General features: G+C 38.6%; 1 protein-coding gene across 1 annotated transcript in view; it reads right to left on the bottom strand.

Moving 5' to 3' along the window:
* LOC139723552 (uncharacterized) overlaps positions 1–23944 on the bottom strand; it is a 157927-nt gene extending 133983 nt beyond the window's left edge. Inside the window, 10 exon segments of the mRNA XM_071634792.1 lie at positions 8058–8363; positions 9474–9782; positions 10469–10774; positions 11245–11553; positions 13580–13885; positions 14507–14815; positions 16866–17174; positions 18281–18589; positions 19186–19494; positions 23781–23944. Coding sequence (XP_071490893.1) covers positions 8058–8363; positions 9474–9782; positions 10469–10774; positions 11245–11553; positions 13580–13885; positions 14507–14815; positions 16866–17174; positions 18281–18589; positions 19186–19494; positions 23781–23838 — 2830 coding nt within the window. The 5' untranslated portion in view covers positions 23839–23944.
* Between the last annotated feature and the right edge of the window lie 520 nt (positions 23945–24464).

Genomic DNA, 24464 nt, shown 5'->3' with positions numbered 1-24464 from the left:
TTTTTCCGTTATGGGACCAAAATTGTGGAATCAGTTACCTCTTCAGTTAAGGGAACTGTCATCTACAGAGTCATTCAACCAAACTTATTATCTGTTCCTTTCATACTGAGGACTGTAATTGCTGTATGCCACTAATATTGGATCAATATTGTATTCTTAATTGGTATTTGTTGTATTCTTTATTTGGTATACATTTGTTTTTGTTTACCATTTTCTTATTTGTTGAAATGTTTGAATATGTATATGCATATAAATATATGATATCTTTTCATTTTTGAAGCGCCATGAGCACTGAAAAGTGGACCTGTGCGCTATACAAGTAGCCACTATTATTATTATTATTATTATTATTATTATTATTATTATTATTGCAGGTATACAGGGTCAATGAACTTGGGAGTTCAGGCTGCGCGTATTTGAGGTTTGCATGCGCGCACTTACTGCGTGCTAGGGCGAGGCGCGCCGTGCAGCTGAGGGTTTATGACGTAACAAAGGCTTCTATATTGGGAAATCGGGGGACTTTCAGCCAAAGAGATTTCCCCCAGTGAGGAGAAAAACAATTCTGTTTGCTTCCAGCACACAATGCTGTAATAAACTTTATATGGGTGGAAATCACTGATACAGTATCTCTATGGAAGAACAAGATCAGTGGTGGAAATGAGCTGCATGCATGGCGGAGGTCTGCGCTCTCAGAGTGCTTCTCTAGTTTTTTGAATAGTCCTGTGGTATCGAATACTCTCATGGTATTTTCAGTGGTAATTTAACGTCTGGTATCACATGATATATTATTGCATTTACCACATAGATACGACAACCAGCTACTAGTATTATGAGCCTTTGGAGCTAGTAGCACTTTGCCACACAGACAGTGCCTGTGGTAACATATATCTTGTGGTATTTTGTGTGGTACCAACATGCACCAAACGGAATGCTACAGGGTATCATCATCGGGTTATAGATTATAATGCATTACTACGTGGGTTCTACAGCCAGCTATTCCCATTACCACGTGAGCCTGTGGTACATTACCCATTAAGCATGTGGGTTTTACATGGGACACTGAATGGACCCCAGAATTTAGGCCCATGTTCAACCCATATATTCAACCAATAAATGATATGAAATGAAATAAAATAAAATGAAATATATGGGCCCCATATACTTTGCTTCTGTGTTACGTCATGCGCATCATACCACGTCGTATCACTAGGCGTTATTTGTGAACCAGAACGATGAGTTCAAGTATAAGTTAACAGCATATCATAGGCCTATCGTTCATTTAATTTATAATGTTGCAAAACAAAGGGGAGAATGAATATCACTATCTATATTCAGAATGCATGCTGAGTCAAAACATGACTCTCAGGACTGTCTGAAATGATAAAACAAGGATTGTGAACGAATGTTTTTCCCCGGCAATATGATAATATATATATATATATATATATATATATATATATATATATATATATAATACTATTATTCAAAATTAAGGTTACGAGGCCGCATCTCTCTTAGCCTTTTGACAAGGCCTCGAGGCTGAAGATTGAGACTAACTCGCCACACCGAGAACTGCGAGAAACGGGTGAACGCGAGACGAGTGGTGCAGCACGAGTGGCGCAGCACGAGTGGCACAGCCACGAGGTCTTTTGAAACCTGTTTTTTTTTTTTCCCTACCGCCTCCCAACGAAGGCGAATATGAATTATTCATATATTCATGAGTAAGAGCGCAGTTGGTACACTAATGAGGACGTGTCAACGCTGCACTGGCAATGCAGGCAGCTACGGATGAGCGAACCGCCGACATGCATACTTATGCGTATTCATTAGATGCGACGGGCGTGGTGAGCATTACTATTTGACTTTCCGTGAAGAACCACATAGACTAGAATTCCACACTGTGACAACTGTGGACACACAAATTGCAGTAGCCTATGTAGTACACTGTGGTCTTTATGGTAAGTTGTTGTAACTGTGATTTCTAAGAGATTAGTATGTGTTATATTAATATGTCACATAGTTTTAAATACACACTGTGCTCTTACGTGAACACATCTTCCTCACAGACAGAAAAATTAAAAAAATATGAAATATAGCACACTGTGACTATTGTAATTATGTGCAACAGCTGTGGTAGCTGTAAACTACTGTGTAACTAGTAGGAGATAAACCACATAATTATTCAGTCGTTTCACACTGTGTGACATCTCTGTGGAGGCACTACTAGTATTCCCATAGATTGAAGTACTCGACACACTGTGTCTCTAATGTGGTAACTGCTTCTCACCATAATGGTAAGTATGAGGTGAACCACACAGTCTGAAAATTCATATGACAACTCTATGAACAGACCATGGCCACATACTGCAGCATATGGCACACTGTGACTTTTACGTGGTAAGCTGTGTATGACTAATGTCATGAGTTGTATGTGGTGAACCACATCGTGTGCAATTCCACGCTGCGACAACACTGTGAACACACTATTTTCACATATTTTAGACATACATGTAGTTAACTATGTGAACACAGTGTGGTAACAGTGTGTTTGTTGCATAAGGGTAAGCATGCGTTCAAGAAGATCGACATGTGAAAATCGGGCCCCACCACCAATGCAGCACCCCCTTTACATCCCTACAACTATACCATGGAAAACTTGAAACTGTACAGTCATCAATGTACTTACTTATTTCACTCATAGTATCCCTTCTGGTTCTAGAGAAGAAAATTCATAATAACATTTTTTTTTTTAATCTTACTTTGGGGATTTTGCCGAATTCCACCTTCCCCATTCCAGTGGCATCAAGTGGGGGAATGGTACCCATCAGCATGAATTCTTTCACTCTAGTGATAATGGGGGGGGGGGGGGACAATGTCAATAATAATATTTGATTCGTTTAAGATTTGCTATGGAGTAATTTGATGTGAGTTTTGTTTGGGACAACCTTCTTTTTTTAATAAAGGGTTCCGTTTCTTCTTCTTTTTAACACAACAACAACCTAGCGATAATCCTGCCAAGTTTGGTGAAACTTCAAGCGTTTCCAAAAAGAAGACGAAGATCAATACATCTGTCCTTACATGGTCCCAACCCCCTCTCGTGGATACCCCGATCTGCCACGAACAAACTTAAAACACAGTCACTAATCTAACTCAATATTCATAGTGCTATATTACCTAACTTTCTATTCAAGACTTGAGAGAGAAGATTTGTAAAAATTCTGAATTTGGGTGGTTGGTCTGCCGCTCCCCCCCCCCCCCCCTCCAATCCCTGGGCGTTGTGCTATAGAAGGTGGGCAATGGGGCACATTTGTACACTTTCACCCTAGCGATAATACCCGCCAGTTTTGGTAATAATTTTATCACGCATTTTGAAGAAGGAAATGAAAACGAACAATTTAGGCCCCAAGTTGGACCCACATAAGAAAGTACCAAGGGGCTCAACCCTAAATCTGCCATGGACAAACTTGAAAGTGCAGTCATCACTGTCCTTAGTCCAGATTATTCATTAGATCAGTTCTCTGACGTACTTATGGTTTTAGAGAGGGCGATTTTAAAAGATTCCTTGATTTGAACAAATTAAGTATCCCCCTGTGGATTTTTCGTGTCAACTTTGGTGAAAATCCATCATCGAGTTTTCAAGAAGACGAAAATGTAACGCACTACGGATGACGCGAGATGGACGCCGGACTATGTACAATTACAATAGCTCACTTGAGCTTTTGGCTCAGGAGAGCTGTCAAGTTGAATGGCGTATTGATAGCTTTGTTCATATTTAATCGTTTTCTGTATCTTAAACAAAGTTTTGATAACGTTAATGGTAATGATGACATCTGTTTTGCAGATTTCATAAATATAACCGACTATTTAGCAAATGAAGACTCCTAATCTTTTTGAATATTGAATAAGAAATAAAGAATCAAATTCCTGTGTTCTGATGACACCGCAAGTCCACCTTGCCTTAATAGCGGGATATGCGCCAATAACATTCATTTATTCTTTCAGTCATTCACTCATGCCTTCATATTTTCATGTCCAAGCTAAATAAATTGAAGTTTCAAATGTCAAAATGCATTGTATTCTATCTTTGGTATGATAGAAACGCATTTTATTTCATTGAGACTGGAAACGCAAATCGAGGGGCTTCCAAAACAAAAAGCGAACTTGTATGCTTCACTCCCCTCACTTACAATGACTTACGGTATTATACTTCGACACATTCCTACAAACCCTAAATGATAAGTAAACACACAATATATCAATCCGTGCAAAAATACACTTATCTTTAGATCAGTTCTGTAAACATGACGCACATGCACGCACACACACGCACACAAAATTATACACACATAGGCACACACGCTCACACTGGCGCAGCACAAAAACAAACAACAAAGGAAAGTCACAAAATAAGTGAATTCACCCAATAAAGAACTTCGAAGAATGAGGGAAATTAAGCAAATAGACAGGGAGAGGGAGAACGAGAAGGCATGTCAGTGGATTCTCAATGCAGGGCGAAAAATGATCAATTTCAAGGGAAACATATATAAGTGTAGATATATATATATATATATATATATATATATATATATATATATATATATAGCGTGTATAAAAAAAAACCCAAACCGATTTTCATTACAATTCTTTGCGATCATAATCATATATTTCCTTTATAAGATGTTAATGAATGGAAAGATATTCCTCTCTTCTTTCATTTGATGCACAATTCATTGTTCATAATTCATGCATGACTGAGTTAGAACAATAGACAATAATGCTATTAAATTTTCATTTGCTCGAGCAAATGGCGACTTTGAATGAGTTTTTCAGGCTAAAACCATAGCCGTTATATCCATTCTTTTTCCTTTCATATGACATCTCATGCGTAAAAGATGATCTACGCCTGCTCGAGAAAACTTATTTTGAAAATATGCTTCCCTTTTACCCTGAAAGATGGATAGTAAATAAGGATAGTAAGGATAGTAAATAAAAATTTCCCGACACCTGCCCGATTTGGCAGATAACAATGGCCTTCTTGCTTCAATGAATTTACACAAACATGAAGGGAGGGGGGGGGGGGGGTAAAGGGAATGTGACTGACGGTTCGGAATAGGGTCGTAAATTAGCACATGATCGTGAGCTTGCCTGGCCGTGCAGCAAACCATAGAGCAAGGGGTGTTCATCAGCGGAATGTTGAAGGGGCATGGGAGTAAGCGACCAAAAAAGACTTCCGAGCCCCTTCCCCCCCCCCCCCCCCGAAAAAAAACCAACAACAACAACAACAAACAAAGAAGAAAGAAACAGAAGACGACTTTCTGCCCTGCACTTGTACCTTTCAGTGATAAATAAAGTGATGAACCCTCTCTTTCTGCTTCACCTCCCCCTTCAAAAACTTCAAAAGGATGAAGGATGTACCACGCGTGAGGGAAATGTAGAGAGGAATGAAAACAGTGAGATATCAAAAAGTTTGAGGTATACAAAACCATCAAAATGTGTACACAGTACCACTGTTGTAATGTTCATTTCCCTTAGCCATTGGACTGCATGCAGCCTGAGAATGCACACGATATTAGTCTTCATATTATTGGTTAAGTCTCATAGCTTATACTAAACAGCAAAATGGCTTTCCGTCTCATACAGCATTCTCTGTAAATACCCAACAACCCCCCCCCCCCCCCCCCCCGAACAACATTCACTGTAGCACTGCCATTGTTTTGTGTGAATTCGATGGTGCAGGTAAGCCCATTGTCTAATGCTAAGTCGGGAGAGTTGATACTTCTTTTTCGACTATCCGTAGAATCGGAAATGAAGCATGTTTTCATGCACATTTTTTCTCAAGCATGCGTTATCTATATTTGACGCATAAGGTCTCAAACAAAAGAAGAAAATATGGATATTTAGGTTATGAGTGTTGTTTTTCGAAATCGTAATGTTAAAAGTCTGGATAATTCACTTAAACTCGCCATATCCGCGTGCAAATGAAAATTTGATCTTTCCATTGATGTTTATCTCAAAAAAGAAAATTAATGATTTCGATAGTACAAAGTTGCAAGGAAAGTCGGTTTCGATCTTTTCTGGGACACGCTGTACACACACACACACACACACACACACACACACACACATATATATATATATATATATATATATATATATATATAATATGTTTCAAAACGGTACAGGGAAACGTTTATTCAAATTTAATTAAGATAACTCGTAAATAAACGTGATTGGGTGCAAACGAAATAAGCAGTAAGAGGTACCCATCTGCTTGACAATGGGTATTCAAAATACTTTTATTTTTGTTCAACCAATTTCCCAAGAAACTAGAGGGAGAATGTTATTATGTAAGCAAGGAAGTAGTTCCATAGTTCCTCAAGTCAAATAGAAATGCCGTTCTCTTTTTCATTCCCAGGAGAGCTTATCATTCCCTGCTGAACCTAGAAATATAATAGAATAAGCCTGTTAAATCATTTGATATTGAAAAATTAGATGATGCGCATTTTTCTTATATATAAGCGTAAAAGTGAACAACATCCGGTTTGCTCCTTGCATGGATTAAACAATAATCTATTTACTCTTAACCATTGTATGATTCTAATACAGTTCTATATTCATGATATCAAGTAATGTATTGAGATTTTGATGAGAAGAGACGAGATTAGACTGATCTTACATTGGGAAAATTTGGAAAATCGATGATGTAAATGACAAAATTTAATGTTCCAAGCATATTACCCTGTGGAACCAAATAACCACTGGCGCACAAAGAATATTCACTGTTAAGTAAAAGAATTGTATGTTTTTTTTTGGTTTTTTTTGTTTTTGTTTTTGTTTTGTTTTGTTGGGTTTTTTTTTGTTTGGGGGGGGGGGGTTCAAATAACTTCTAAACCACTCGAAGACATTCCCACGTTTATCGGAGTGGTTGAGTTTATATAGAAGATGAAAATGGTTTATCGTGTCAAAGGTCTTTAAGAAGACGCTGACAGCGAGTATGTTGAAATCATCGATGGCCGAAAACCTTTTCAGTAAAAGATTATTACATATATTGCTTGCAATGTACTATTTTGTTTACAAGAAATCCACTTTTGTATATAACAAGATATTTATTTTTCTTCGCACTCAATAGTCGAGTGAGGGGTTTTCTAAAATTCTTTATACCAGGTACTTAGTAATTGTTGTAGTTACTTATCCCTATAAAGCTAACATCCATTATTTCTTGCGATGAAGTCAAGGCTAAAACAACTTTTAACCCCTCGGGAGTATTTGATTTCGCTTTATTTATGTGACTTTTCTCTGGCTAATGGAATATGATATAATATTTCTGATCAATCAATTTCCATCAAGCACTCTTAAAATCGGGCTGTGTACTGAAGTGTGAACTTTCGCTTTCTTTCATAATTTTGTCTTTTTCTGGTCTGTAAATTGAAATATGAACATAATAGGTTGAACAATGGTCAGATATATATGTGAGCAAAGTTCCAGAATCAGAAAGGGGGTGAGTTTATATATATATATATATATATATATATATATATATATATATTGTATATATATTTCTATTATATATACATTATATATACATATTCTCAATTAAGCTGAAAGATCTCTATCCCCCTGTCCTTTGTATAGTATCCATATATTTCATTTATCATATTTTGTAATGTTGACATTATGTACTTATATCTTATGTGTAACATCTTTATCTGTTGGAGATGGAAAAATGAATGAATGAATGAAGATTGTTGTGCAACTTCAGTCGGTTAGGAAAACAATGGTAAGAAATATGGAGAGAGCATAGTATTTGTTGCAATTACTTAAAGGCAATAAAGACGGTAGAGGGCCGCTTGATAAGCACAGTGTAGTAAAAAGCTGAAAATTGAAATGGCCAAGCTCTAATAGATAATAGCCTGTTACATCTACTTAAGATTTTCGACTTGATGTTAAATAGTTGCAAACTTTGAACGCTTCGGACATTTCAACAAAACGCCTGACATCTGTTATTACCCAAATGTGTTAAATTAGGTATGGGTCCTCAAAGGGGAACCGCCACGTACGAGTCGTACATCTGACTCCAGCGTCTTCGTGATGTCCGCAGTTGTGTGCGTTTATCCCTGCGTGGGGGCAACTCAGAATGTTAGTCTCAGTTCCCCTGCACTCTACGTTGTCAAGAAAGATCGGTCCGGAGCCTTGACCAAAGGCTGCTTGAGTAAACGCCGACTCAGCTCCTGGGTAGCCCAGACTTCTGCATACTATGCTGGCGTCGCTGATACCCCATTCGTCATCACATACAGTTCCCCAGACGCCGTCAACCTTGATTTCCACCCTGCCTTCCCCAGACGATCGCCCACCAACAAGTCGAACTGAGCGATGGTACAAAAAACAATTGTATTATGCATTATTATCTTGGCTGTTTTGGGAATGAGTATTATATACACTCAGCACAAAAAAAAGAAGAAAATAAACGCTTTTTAAGTTCATAATCTTTATAGAAAATTTTGACGGAAATCAATATAGTACACACAATATCAAAAGTAATTTAATTGGCTATCAACCTAGTAGGTCAATAGAAGGGGAAACTTTACGCATGAGTAAGGCACAAAAGTAAAAAATTGCACAAATTGACATACATTGTCTTTCATTTGCAAATAATGATAACAAAAGACCAGTTTAACACAATGAGAGACATGAAAGACATGACAGATATTGCAAAGATCATATTATGGATATTTTTGCCACAGAATTCATGTTCCTTATTGTGTTGAATTTGTATTTTGTTCTTATCGCAACAAGAAACCATTTAGGTATGATGACAACTTGTTCATTTTTGCAATTTTTACTTTTGTGCCTGAGAAGAGAAAAACAAAAGTGTTTACTCATGCGTAAGGTTTCCCTTTTTATTGATTGCCAAGTTGATAGCCAATTAAATCACCTTTCATTTGTTATGCAATGCATTATACTTAGCTAAAAAGTCTATGATAAATATAAACTTTGAAAAAAGTGCTCACTTTCTTTCTTTCTTTCTTTTTTTGCTGAGTGTATAAGAATTGAAATCATTCTTCGGAATTAACGAACCAACTCGGTTCATCTTCCGTGTTACATTTGTGTGTCTGTTTGTGATTGTGTGTGTGTGTGTGTGTGTGTGATATTATAAGAATAAAATACACAGAAACAGTCTTCCCTGTTGTCTTCATTTGTTGGAATATTCAGTACACAGCGTTAACATAATTATTCTCTAATGTTCCCACCTCACAATCATTTGCATTTTCTCAATATTGAATACAAACCCGAAACTAACCAAGAGCCTATACATGTTTTTATTGATCCTGATAGAGAGAGGTATGTAATTATGTTTGATCGTGTGATCTGCTTGTACATTTGTACGTAAAGAGATATATTCTGCAGTACGCAACAATATATTGAACGTGCATCGCTAGAACGATGCTGTGAACTAATGGAACGCCTGACATTACCCTGTACGTTACATCGTACTCCCGCATCCTCATGATGTCCGCAATTGTGGGATCCTATCCCTCCGTGGGGACAGCTCAAGATGGACGACTCAGTACCCCTACACGAGACATCGTCCAGAAGGATTGGCCCGGAGCCCTCCCCAAAGGATGCAGAAGAAAAGACCTCCGAAGCTCCTGAGAAGCCAAGACTATTACAGACCACATTGGCATCCTCGATGCTCCAGAAATCATCGCACACGCTTCCCCAGACGCCGTTAACCATTATCTCCACTCTGCCTTCGTGGGAGGACGTGCCCCCGACAAGACGTACTAGATGAGATAGAAATTTTGTCAACATTTACTCATCAAAACAGCAGAACAATAATCTGGTTTCTTTCTTTTCTTTTTCATTCCTGAGAAAAAGGAGCTTTATTCACAAGCCGTAGCTTAAATGACATCACTGCTAACAGGCATATAAGATCCATTTACTAGTATCGGACTGATAAATTCCACTAAAACTCATTTTTCATGAAAATTACACATTCCTTCAACCTGATAGTGACATATTCGTTAAGGGAGGAAATTATTCCCCCAGCTGGTAGAAAGCGGTTAATCAAGTGCCCTGTCATTATTCTCGAAAAAGTGATTTTTTTTGTGTGTGTGGAATTTCCTTTGTATTTTCTTATTTTCTTGTTCATACATGACGTCATAAACCTCCAGTAGTCTCCTCATCCAGTGGTTCCAACACCAAAACTGTTAATATTATAACTTTTGCATTGCTCGTCCGATTTTCCTAAAACTTTCACTGATGTGTTCTACTAATATTGCTGCTTTCACTCAATCCACATATTTCTTTGGCTTTTGGTTTCCTGTAAAGGTGATTTCTAGAGAGGTGCAATGGACACATCGCCAAACTGGCAGATATTGCATCACAAACGTTTGTATCACACCTGGCATAACTTTACGGCTCAACGGCAAAAGGTTTGTCAAGCAAATTTAAAGGAAATTTGGCCTACCCTGGTTGCAAATAACCCCAGCATCTTCCTGGTGTCCGCAGTTGTGGGATCCTATCGCATTACTTGGGCAGCTCAAGATATTGGACTCTGTTCCATGGCACACAACATCGTCCAAAAGAATAGGTCCGGAGCCTTGGCCAAAGGCTGCGTTGGACATAGCCGCAGCAGCTCCCGCAAACCCCAGACTGTTGCAGACGACATTGGCGTCGATAATGCTCCAGTAGTCGTCGCACACTGTTCCCCAGACACCACCAGCCATTACCTCCACTCTGCCTTTGTGAGATGACGAACTACCAACAAGACGAACTGTGAGATTTCGTGTTTGTTGTTATTGTAGTTTTTGGTTGAAAGACAGAGATAATTTCAGAATTGTTTGTTAATCAATCCAAGAAAGCATAACTAGACAGTATCAAGGCAGTTAAATTTTGCTTGCATTCTCCTGGATTTTCCTGTAGAAAGTGCTTAAAAACTTAGGCCGCGAGAAACGCATTGACAGTGAAAGCAAGCGGGAGCGTTATTTCAGATAAGCAGTATCATTGAAGTACTCTCCTATTATGTACTATAATATGTATGTCGTACAATATTGATGCTCGGTTCTTATGTTAGTCCCTTTACTCGTGAAGTCCTGAATGTCTATACTCGAATATTACCGGGATGCCTTGACTTTCACAACGTGTTAATGAACTATGATGTCACCTTTTTACATAAAGAAATGCAGATTTCACTGAAATATATATCACGAATCTCCATAATGACATCTGAATGGCGAAATTTACCGCGGGGGTTACATCGGACACCTGCGTCTTCGGAATGATGGCAATTGTGTGAGCCTGTCCCAGCATGGTGGCAGTTCAGGATGCTCGACTCAGTTCCCCAACACCCAACGTTATCGAGGAGGATTGGTCCGGAGCCTTGACCAAAGGCCGCTCTCGAGAGAGCTTCAGAGGCCCCCGGGAAGCCAAGACGGTTGCAGACGACATTAGCGTCGTTGATATCCCACAAATCGTCGCACACGGTTCCCCAGACACCGCTTACCATCACCTCCACTCTGCCTTCGTGAGATGACTGGCCACCGACAAGGCGTACTGATTGGTGCAATAACAAGAATAAAAAAGAAAGAGTTTGTCGACTTGTTCGTTTTTTACAGGTTCATCTTTGAACTGCAGATATATTCGCTGATGCACTGACGCTTCCCATAGCTCCTTAAAATAAAAAGGAAAGAAACTTGACATTGTATCAAATCATTAACTGAAAGCACAGCATAAGTTATCACTATCTAGACACAAGTTGATTTTGATAAGAAAAAAAATCTACTTCTTATGGTCTCGAAAGGCGGTCGGTAATTACTTTTCTTTACTTAGATATTTTTTTCTGCAAGATGAGTTCATCGTAGAAATTCTTAAATATTAACCACAACTGAATTATCTTGCGTACAATTTTGTGTCTGCTGACATGGTCGTTTTCTTTTCTCTTTTCCGCAGTACCGTAAAGTTCATGACAGTAATTTCAATCTATTCGGTAGGATGCAATATATACACTGTTTGAATCATTGAAATCAGTCACAAACCCAATGACAAACGTTCCTGTTCAGAAGGGTTACCTCTGCTTTATGAACACCAAAGTTATCTGTGTGTATCATAATTAAAAGGTTTGTACAATTCTCTGTTGTCAGTGAAAGAGGAGCTCTTAGGTTCAGATTCCACGGTTCTGAAATGTCTGATTTATTCTGATCCTGGTTTTGATTTATTCTGTGTTATGTTTTGTTGAAAAAAAAGAGACTGAAAATGGATGAATTAAATTGAATTGAATTGAAGTTCAAAGGTCGTAGAACAGAGTGATGGTTACAGGTATTTCAGAAAATCTTGATGTCGATGCTTGACCTCTTCTATAGTAGGGTGGCATTTTCATGTTTAAAAGATAAGGAAAACAGCATTGTTAGCAGAATTCGGGCCACCGACAATAGGCTATATCAAGGCGATATCAAGTGATATCGTTCGATACCTCCGATATCAAACCTCTCAGGCTGAGAGAGTAACTTCCGGTTTCACGCGTGCGATCAAGGTAGCTCGATGCACTACCGGCGAACATTTTTTTTTTCCGTACATGGAAACGCTAAGGACATTATTAATCGTGCATCGTGATTGTCAGCCAAGGCAGCTGGCGCCACGGCGTGGCGAGCACACGCGATCCACACAATAATAATAAATACGTATAGTAATAAATACGTTTCATGTGTACACAGAGAGTAGGCCCATATATAGCGGTTCCATGTACGGAAAAAAATATTCGCGGCCTGTGCATATGGTGCACCTCTACTGCTCGGAACAGGGATATTTGTCCAGTTTTTTTCCTTTTAGCATCATGAGGGGGGGGGGGGCATTTCATGAAGGAACTTGTCGGATAAAATGTCCGACAAGTCAATTATATCCGACAGTCAGACTAAAGAATTTCTCAAAACTTGTCGGATATAACTGACTTGTCATATATTTTATCCGACAAGTTCCTTCATGAAACGCCCCCCAGAAGTTCACTCTGCTGCCTCACAGAAAAACCCAATGGTGTAATGGATAGTTATATTCGGGAAATAAACAAACTAAAGTCAAAACAAACGTATTTCTTTGGATCCAAAACAAAGCTCGCAAGTTCGCCTATAGAAAAGCACACACGCAAATCAATAACCGGAAGTTACTGTCCCAGCCTGAGAGCCTGATATCGGAGGTATCGAACGATATCACTTCATATCGCTTTGATATCGCCTATTGTCGATGGCCCGAATTAAAATGGCACCTTAATTTACTTGCTTCTTCAGAGTTGATAGTCGAGATTACACAGGCAAAACATTGCCAAGTTTAGCAATCTTTAAGATCTCGAAGTTTTGCCAGTGTGACCGCGGCAATTATTTTGGCATATTGGACTTCTCCTCTTCTACTACAATTCATGTTAACAAATTAGCATATTCCTTTCTTTTTGTTTTCCTCGTCTTTGTTTTGAGAAGATGCAGTGGTCGTCATTACACTTTATGTTAATAACAAAGTAAACGTGAAATGTCTCTACATGTCGAGAAGAAATCTTGTCACAACAAAAACATTTTCATTAATTGCTTGACCTTACCTAAGGCACATTTTACGCCTGCATCTTCGTGATGTCCGCAGTTGTGTGTTCCTACCCTTGCTTTGGGGCAGCTGAAGATGTCACTCTCAGTTCCTCGGCATTCCACATTGTCGAGAGTGATTGGCCCAAATCCCTCACCAAATTCTGCGTACGAAACGGCTTCAGCGGCTCCTGAGAAACCAAGACTTCTGCAGACTACGTTGGCATCCTGGATATCCCAATGATCATCGCACACAGTTCCCCAGACACCGTTGTGCAACACTTCTACTCTGCCTTCATTGCGCGACGTACCCCCAACTAGCCTCACTGGATTATGTAGTGAAAAAGCACAATACCATTATGGCCTTCGATCCTTAAACTTTTTCTCTAATTTTTATTTCAATGGCTTATGGGCAACTTCGTCTAGGGAGGTTTCCAGTGCATTTTGCATAGCCAGAAAAATATAACCAATAAACTATTAAAGTTAAATTATCCGTTCTGCTCATCCGATTAGTTTAAAAGATCTTATAAAAATTTTAATTTAATTTAATGTATATCCTTTAAACTTCATTTAATGATAACTGGAACAAGCAGATTTTTAATTTCAATTCATTTATGGTTCCTTTCAGTCCAGTGTCGAGCGTTTCTACCATACATCTTTCGTTTAACTTGAGATGTTCAAAACTTTGCCTTCCATATTCTACCCCCTCAACAGTCATCAGCTTATTCGTTTTCAGTAATAAGAGGAAAACACGTAACAGATAGTTCAGAACAAACAAGAACCTTGATTGTATTAAGATGCCTTCCGCAATGTGGCAGCATTTTGCAGCACATCCAGCGTTCATTCTAAAGATTATCCTTGAAACATTTCAAACTGTTACTTCTTTATCATTAAAAAAACCCCTCATTCATCAACATCTTGGAAACGTGGAATAATGTGTATGGCACCTTGAGCGTTGCACCTCACTCCCGCATCTTCACTGTGTCCACAGTTGTGGGTTCCGATACCAATAGCTGGACAGCTTAAGAGATTGGATTCCCTTCCAGAGCAATCAACGTTATCGAGGAGGATTGGTCCTGAGCCTCGACCAAAGGCCGCTCTCGAGAGAGCTTCAGAGGCCCCCGGGAAGCCAAGACTGTTGCAGACAACATTAGCGTTGTTGATATCCCACAAATCGTCGCACACGGTTCCCCAGACATCGTTGGCCATCACTTCCACTCTGCCTTCGTAAGATGATTGGCCACCAACAAGCCGTACTGGTAGTGGGAAAATTTACATAGCTCTCTTATACATAAGTCTGCAAATGTCCGTGAAGTACGGGTTACTAAGTATTTTCTAGAATACAATCTACTAAGTATTTCTGTCGATTGGCCTCTAGAAGGGAACACAAAGTATGCAATGATAATATAATGATACGCCAAAGATAAACACAAATATCTTTTAAATCGACAATGCAAAAGAGGAATGCATTTTATCTTTCAAATTTCAGGGGTGTTTTTTTTTTCCTTTCTTTTCCGTTTTCATGATCAGGTGATGATTAAAGATTACACCGCACTAATATTGTGTGGTGCTTATCATCATTAATGAGCTCTAGATTTCCGACGCGAACGTTTAGACGATCATTGCGTTGGCCATTTTCCTGTCTCCCTGGGTGTTGCAAAGTATCTTCAGATTTCGCAAAGACGCAAAGTAAGATGGTCTAGTGCTTCCATATGATGTTTGCATGAAGTAGCGCTCTGCGAAGTGAATTTGAGCACAAGCAAAAATGACCCAGAACCGACGTGAAAATTCAGACAGCTCGAGATCAGGTTTTGATAAGCGTGTTTGCGCATGCGCAGAACAGTTTTTTTTCCTCTACGCGAAAATTTGAAGCTCCCTATTGCTATCGTAGGTTTGCGCACAATCAAAGCCATACGATATTTCAAAACAATGAGACAATTCTTAAACAGTACACCCTGTCATAGCGAAGGGTCACTGAAAGAATCAAAATCCATAAGAGTTGAATTTAAATTTATTTATGTGTTCTTGTTCGTTTGTTTGTGTTTATTCTTTCAGCCCATGAGGTAAAATCTTTAAGTTATTCAATTACTGTGCAAATCTTGACCATAACCACTTTATTTTTCCCACTCGCTAACAATTGTTATTCAACCATCGTATTTGATTCTCTAATTGCGTTTTTATTGTTTTCAGATGTATATCATACTTGTTATTCAAGTTTCATTCAATTGTTTTCATGAAGTTATCCTTTGATTTCGATGCGTTCTTGCTGTTCCTATATATTTTTATATTTGTTATTCAATCTCACTCAATTGTCTTTCTTGAAGTTATATAATATAATGTGATGCAATCTATTTTGGTGTAGCATTTTTCTAAACTTGTTTCTTTTTATTTCAATGCTGCAATTGCATGCCCAGTATTAATTTCGAATTGTTTTATTTATTCTTTGGACTTGCCCATGAATTTTTGTCATTTGTTTATGATTTTAACCCCATGTAAATGAGTATTTATGCAATCCGTATCAGTTAATAATATTTTATTATTTTTTTCTCACAACTCATGACATCTGAAATTCTGAATCAGCTCTCCAATCCATTCCATATTTCAAAATATTTTTAAAAAACTGTTTACAAATTGTACCTGTTTTTATCCATTGAATTATTGTTCTTTAATGTCGATACCATTATTTAATACCTCCCTTTTAATTTTCCTTGAAATATTACTTGCCACGAATTTTAGTTTTCTTATGTTGTCATAGATCAATTCATGCATTTTGCACAAGTCTCCAGTTTCTTTTCAGTCGTTTACTACGTATTTCTATCTGAATTTATCAAAGTAACTATTCATAACAATCCTTTTTTTTTCTTTCACTGCATAGATATGATTGAGGACCTATATTTTCAAACACTCCACTTTATATTTAAACATATTTGATTTGTTCATTGTTATATCTAACTGCCTTTAAGATTTTCCCATTATCCGTTGTTTTTTTTTTCTTTCTCTCAATTTACTGTATGTGTTTCCACCTGCATGTTTGTATAAACCTTGGTTTCATTCTGTTCGTGTCCATTAAACTGTATATTGTATTCATTGTTTGTGGACCCCATGGAAGAACAGCGTTGCCATGTTGGCAACGCTGAATATGGGCAATCCACCCGTTTTTATTGTTTTTATACGGAAATAAATACCATACCATACCAAACTTGATCTGGAAAGCTTCACCACGTCATGAAATCTCCCTTCAATCCATCTGTAAAAGAGTATCAACAACAGAGAGTACTGTAAGGGCTTCGTACAAATTTAAGTTACCCTGAGCGTTGCACCTGACCCCAGCATCCTCTTGGTGTCCACAGTTGTGGGCTCTCTGTCCGGTGTAGGTACAGCCTAAGATATTCGACTCTGTTCCTAAGCAGTCAACATCATCGAGAAAGATTGGTCCGGAGCCTTGGCCGAAGGCAGCCTGAGAGAGAGCCTCTGATGCCCCTGGATATCCCAGACTGTTGCACACGACAGTGGCGTCAGTTATGCTCCATGAATCATCGCACACGGTTCCCCAGACACCGTCCATCATCACCTCCACTCTGCCTTCGTAGTATGATCGACCGCCAGCTAGTCGAACTGAATGACGTGTAGAACGAACAAGAAATGTCCGATCTGATAAAAACATCCTCATTGTGACTGCAGCAATCGAAATTATCTTTGCCTATTAAGTAACTGCATGTAATTCTGCTTGTTCATCTGCTTCTCGCTTAAAAAAACAACAACAACACACACGTATATATACCTAGAAATTCCCTTGTTACCGACTTACGATCCAAACCTTATACACGGGTATCAAAGAAATGACGACAAACCACGCCGTCAAGACAAAAATCTCAGCTAGTTATATCTTTCACAAACTTACTCAGGCTTTTTGAAGTAAGCTTTTGGATATTCATTATATTTCAGGATGAATGGTGAGATCGTTGAAAGAAATTCCCTCAAATTCATCTTGATTTACTTATTTTTGCGTAATTTCCGTGTTTTGGAAAAGGAGGCAAAAGATGACGCCTTTTTGTTGGTCCAAAGATTTGATGGAAGGCAAGTGGTTGATATATTCATGTCTTCTTTTCAAAAGTAGTAATGAATGGGATCACATCAACTACCCCTCAACTACGTTCTTTCAATAGCTTGACAACACATAATTGATTAGTTTCTTAATCTCTAACTTTTTCTTTCTTTCTCTCTCTCTCTCTCTCTCTCTCTCTTCCTTCTCTTCTGTATGACTACTGATTTGTCAGGTTGTTTGTTCAGGGTTTATAAGGTTTTTCAAGTCTTAGTTCATGTAATTGAATTTTGTAATTCCGCTTTGCATGTATAACACATTATTAACCATTTAATTTGTATTACATGCACCCTTCAAGCACTGCGTTTTTGGCATTCTTTCCTATTTCCATCTTCCTCACATAACTCAAACTGATTTACTTCATTAATTGTGCATTATAATGTTAATTTATGTACTCAGTTTCTGTAAAGATTAATGTATTTCTGTCGCAAATTCAAAACTACAAGCGAGATTAGTTAAGGTTATAAAGGCGTAGAAAGGGACCTCAAATTGCCAGTGTTTTGTGTTCCTATAAAAATGTTTAATGATGATTTTCCAAACTTTGCTCGAAATTTGCTGGAGTTTCAGTGTCTTTGTATTGATCTACGGAAATTCTTCGGCAAAACAAGTGTGATATTACCGTTGATATTACACCTGACCCCTGCATCTTCTCGATGTACACAGTTATGCACCCAAGTTCCTGCATGTGGGCAGTTAAAAAGGCTGGATTCATATCCTCTGCACTCAACATCGTCAAGGAAGATTGGCCCAGGGCCTTGACCAAAGGTGGCGATGTGGAGGGCCTCCGAAGCCCCTGGGAACCCGAGGCTGTTGCAGACAACGTTGGCGTCGGTGATGTCCCAGGAGTCGTCGCACACGGTTCCCCAGACACCTCCAACTTGCACCTCAACTCTACCTTCATAGAACGAACCGCCACCAACAAGACGAACTGCATATGTATTAAGATACAAAACAAAAACAAAACGCATATACACTGTAATGAGCATTTGTAGTGGCATATTTACTTACTTCTAATGCAGCTTTCTACTTTTTTTTCCTTAATAGGCATTTCGTAAGGAAGTTGAAATAAATGACTCGCCCATTTTGAATTCAAACTCGTTACTATCTGTAGTACGATGCTTTAATACATTATACATTTTGCAAATCAAGCCTACATTTACCCAATAACATTCACTGCATGGTGTATTTGCATTGAATGAAATAACGTCTGTAAACACGCACATTTTTGGCAACAGGTGCTAAAAGAGCATGACTCGGCATCGCTCATTATGAACAGATTTTTTTCGCCGACATATAGGCCTACATTGGAACAGACAGACCTAGAATGTATCAATATGCTTTCGCTACAATAAACTGATTAACAAACTTATGTATGATTAAGTGACTGATGAGTCCACGATCAAACAACATCATATTGCCTTTTTAAGTTACATTTGTGCATTTGTTTTATTATGTTCGATTATGTAGGGAGAAAAAAAAAAACCTCGTAAAACTCTTTACGTGAATTGTGCCTGTTTGAAATACCATTTTGCAGACAAATAACACCGGCGTCCTCTGTGTGCGAGCAGTCGTGATTTCCCCTGCCATTGTGTGTACAGTCAAAGATACTATTTTCTGTTCCTCTGCAGTGGACATTATCAAGGAGAATGGAACCGTAGCCTTGTCCGAAGGTGGCTGCCTTTAGTGCCGCCCTAGCACCTCCAAATCCAAGGCTTCGGCAGACGACATCAGCATCGCGCATGTCCCAGTAATCATCGCACACAGTTCCCCACACGCCGTTCATCAGAACCTCCACTCGCCCTTCACGTGAAGAGCTGCCACCAACAATGCGAACTAAATATAGATTTGATAAAAAAGCAAATTGGTGACAAGCAAGTAATACAAAGATATGATAGGGGCGTTATCACTTTCGGCCCAATCTAGGCAGGCTGCATATGTACCCTGTATTGATTTCTCCCTGTCTTACTATTATCATCATATTATGCAATGTCTCTTTCTTATAATGTTACAATATCAAGGACAGTGTTGGACGCTGATGTTACGAAATTTTCAATTACGGAATTATCACGTTTCTAACTAGTATCTTCATTTTTGCATACTTTAAATCTAATTGTTACTAAGCCTGAAGGTAAGAATTACAAAACTATACTAAAGCGATGAGAAAAAAAAAAACATAATTGGGTTTAATTTTTATGGCGTATTCAAAAATCTATGATCCCAAGAAATTTGTTTCCGCACCTAGTGACATTCCTCAAACGTCTATACAGCAGTATTGTGTTTGCATCTAAAATACAGTTCTTGTACTTGCAACGACTTTACCGAATGGTTTGGTCTATTCATTCGTGTGAATATATTTAGGCCTATTTGTAACACTTTAAAAAGACGAGAAAAAAACAATCAAGAATGTCCGAGTTGAAAATTGTCTAACTGGGATTTCATTGCAGTTACAAAATAATACTAAAAGAATGTCAGGAGGTGGATGCATCATGCTGCTCTGCGTGCCAAGTGATCATAAGGCTTATTGAATTTCGTGTCTTCCTGCTTCAAATTTAAAAACAAGATGTTTCCTGAAATGCCTGATTTAGGAAACACTTCTAGTAGTATACCCAACTCACACTGGAATTAAAAGATGTTAGCGCCATCTCCCGTTTGCTTGCTGGATTGTTTAAAACACGTCTAAGGAATACCGTATAAATTACTGATCCAGGGTTTTTCTGTTAATGTCAAAGCAAATCACACGCACATGTATTATGGCACGAAAATCCAATTGACTCTAGGGCCCGAATTCACGAAGGTGATACAAATGAAACCATAAACCATGGACAAAAACCATGGAGCGCCAAGTGTCGCATGGAATATTTCGTTACGAAATCAGTCATTTCGTCGATGAACTATTTTGTAACGAAATTACAACATTTTTTAACTAAATGAACATTCCGTCCACGAAATGATAATTTTGTCAACGAAACGGTAATTTTGTCGACGAAATTACCAATTTCGTAAAAGAATATTCCGTGTGACACTTGGCGCTCCATGGTTTTTGTCCATGTTTTAAACCATGGTTTCATTTGTACCACCTTCGTAAATTCGGGCCTAGAGGTTTATTCGAAATGTATTACCTTTTAATGAAGTAATGCCTTTGCAGGCGTTCGCTTGTTTGTCCGTCTGTCTGTTTGCTAATAACTCAAAGTTATGAACAGATTTAGATGACATTTTCAGCGAAAGTGGATGATACAAGGAACAGATGATTAAATTGTTAGAAGCATCCAGATCACTTGGATCGAGGGTTTCGTTGTCGTTGGTGTTTGTTGTTTGTTTGCTTGTTTTTGTAGATATTTAATTGATTCTGTAGCATTGGTAGGGTCCATCTTGAACGGTAGATGGCGCGTTTGCTTTTGCGACCCTTAGTGTCATTGTGCTCAATGCGCTGGTGGCCAGAAAGTATGGCGGAGGTAGGGACGGTCGACAGTGTGGGAATATTAATGTGGTGGTCAAGGAATTTGATAATGCAGATGATATGATAGGGTGGAAACTATGATAGGGTGGAAACAACAATATTGGTGGAAATGAGCTGCTAATGGTGGTGGTGTGTGTGCTCTCGGACTGTTTTTTTTTTTCTTTTTAGTTTTATGGTGGATCGGCGGTTTGGTGCGAATCCACCATTTTGCAAAGGGTCTCAAAAGCTGCTTGAATGGTAGTTGATTTCTGACAACAGAAACTATAACGAATGCTTCCAACATTACAAACTGCCGAGAAGACTCTGTGCAACATAGGACATCCACAACAAGCAACTAGTGACTGCCTGGTGTCTATGATCGGTGTAAGTGATTTCAACTTTTTCTTCACACAAGTGGTCCTCCACGCTGTCAGATATTTCGAGCTTGTTGTCTAAATCAGATGCAGATTACCGTAGCTGGATCATTGTTCGATCTGAGGTGTCTTGCTGCGAAAAACAGGTGCTGAAGAGGTTCATTCTAGAAGTTATGTTTGTGCATTATTGTGCTCTGATGACGCACGTAGAGAACCGCCTAAAGGCTATCGTGAACATTCCAAAGCATGTACACAAGATGTTTGGCCTGACAATCAGTCTCCTGAAGACAGAAGTCCTTGTTCAGCCCGCACCAAGCAGTGATCTCTGCCAGCCAAACACCACTGAGCCTGTCAGTGGCATACAGCTGAAGAATGTAAACGGCTTCTTATACTTGGGTAGTGCAATTTCCAATGATGGTACTATGGACATCGAAATCGTATCAAGGATACACGGGGCCAGCCTGGTACTTGACCACCTGTGAAAGTCTTACAGCACAAGAACATTCGCCAGTCAGCCATACTGAAGGTGTACAACTCAGTAGTCCTCTCATCGCTGCTATTCGGCTGCAAAACATGGACAATGTGCAGCAGACATACAGATTATTATCAAAAAACCTAGAACAGCGTGTAGGCATTCTCTCATTCTCTCCTTTTCTTTCTTTCCTTCCATACTTTTCATCTATTCTGGCAAGTTGTGTCATGTTGTTGTGTTTCTTCTGTTTTGTTCCGTCCTGTCGTATATCATATTTGTCACAAATGTTTGTAAATAACTAATTCATAAGTTTTATGAGTGGTTCACAATCTACAAGCTTTGCTTTTTAGTGGACCTCTCTATTCTTTCTTCCTTTTTTTTCAACTGAAGCATGACTTTGTATTATTTTTTTTTTGCCAGTATGCGCTCTTATGTATATCGATATCATTTATTTATTGCAAAGGCAAGTGTTTATTGTTTATGATGTAATACCTGATTTATCTTGTGTTATGCTTTTGTTGAAAGAAAAAAGGAAGAATGAAAATAAATGAATTGAATTGAATTGAAATTGAACAGTATAGCCATCATGCATTATGCCGGCAAGATCGCACCACAAATTAAGATGTTCTGGACAGAGCCAGGAGAACAAGCATCGAAGCCCAAATCCTCAGAGATCAGCTTCAGTCGTCTGGCCACGTCATGTGCATGGAAGACTCGATCCCTCGATAGCTCTGTTACAACGAGCTTATACACATGGTAGTCGCAAGCAAGGCTTTCCAAGGAAGCGGTTTCCGGACAAGCTCAAACTCAAGGGTTTCCTCAGATGGGCGGATCTTCAGACTGCTGTGCTGCTGGTAGAAATCACTGACGGTCCCAGTCAACGCAGGCAGAGATTTCCTTTGAAAATAACCGCCGCCAACGTCTTTTAGGTGCTCCAGACATGTAGAGACATCAATTTAAGCTACAATTACCTGTGTTCTACCAAGTGAAATTCATGTCCTGCTTGCAATCGCATGTACGCCTCCATTTTTGGCAGTCACAGGCGGACACACCAACGAGAGTGAAACCTATTGGCCTTCCGCGGGCCTTGAGAGACAACTAAGATGAGCCGTGATAACTCTAAACTGTAATTCGTAAGTTTTCTTCCAGACGACACAAAAGGTTAATGTAAAAAAAAAAAGAAAAACAAGCTCATCAGAGTCCACATTCCTCATACAATCTACACAATGTAGATTATAAAAATGCCAAGACATTAATACAGATATTTCATTAGAAATTAGCCTATAAGGGCGACATGTTGAAAGAGAAAAATTCATGTGAACAAAACAACAACAAAATGTCTGTGAAAAAGAGAACATTATTATCAAAAAGCTCCCCCCATCCGCAATCAATCAATATATATAAATATATATATATATATATATATATATATATATATATATTGTCGGTTATTTGGTTAATAGACCTCCATCCAAATATTGAAATCCAGCTTGATATCACAATAATGAACCCGACAACATAGCTTAGATGGAAGACTGTAGAAGATAATATAAGTAGTGTCGCTAGAAAACAAATTCGCTTTTAACCACTTAACCAGAAAAAAATATCACTTGCTATCATTTTCCCCAGCTTTACAACCGCTAACACCATTTATCGACCTATAAGTTTGTAATAGCCTTTGCTAGATTTCCATCAATACATAATCATTGCCTATTATCAGTCATAGCCATCCACTCTAGTGTATCTTATTCTATGATATATAGAATTTTTTAATCTATTATTTTTTTGGCCTATTTTGGTGTTTGGGAATACGGAGGCACATGTAGATCAAACTTACCATTGGTTGCGGATGTTACGGAACACAGTGAAATCACTAGGAGTGTTAGCACTTCCATGCCGTCTGTAAGCGCAGACTTGCCCTACACGAATGAAGTTGACAAGATTATTTTTGGTTTATGCCAGGCTTCGATCTCAATATAAAGGGACACGGATTTCCACATCATGTCATTTGAGCGTACAAAATTCCATGTCGAGACGTCCTCCTGGTTGCTGCGCGCATGCGTCCCTGTTTTGTTTTGTGTTGTTTTGTCGTCATCAGCGTCCCTATTTGACGTGCATTCCGCATGCGCAAAACTTTACGGAGAGTTATCATCATCCGGTAACTCTGCATGCATCTAATCTTTGTAATCTTCGAACGCATGCTTATGTGACTATAGGAGATTCAAAACATCGAAGCAACTATTATTTATATGGTTTCCTTTTTATGCAATTGTATTTCGAAGTTTACTCCAAAGAATGCACTACAGGGTTCGTAGCGAAGCCAGTTAGTGACAGTAATTCTGCAGTTTTTTGACTTCATCACAGAATTCGTGTCACCATTCATTTTGTGTTTGCTTTATGTACGATGTTTACAGTTCTTGTCTGGGGAATTAATGCTGATCATGATGATTATGATACGAGAGATGAGAATCAGGTTTAAGTATTGTATGAAATGGATTATACTGAAAGTATTTGAATTAAC

The sequence above is a fragment of the Diadema antillarum genome, unplaced genomic scaffold, assembly GCF_040938485.1.
Source record: "Diadema antillarum isolate AM-2024a unplaced genomic scaffold, OU_Dant_1.0 scf00000192, whole genome shotgun sequence".
Lineage (NCBI taxonomy): Eukaryota > Metazoa > Echinodermata > Echinoidea > Diadematoida > Diadematidae > Diadema > Diadema antillarum.
Note: the sequence above shows the minus strand (reverse complement) of the source record. Positions and strands in the feature narration are given on the sequence as shown.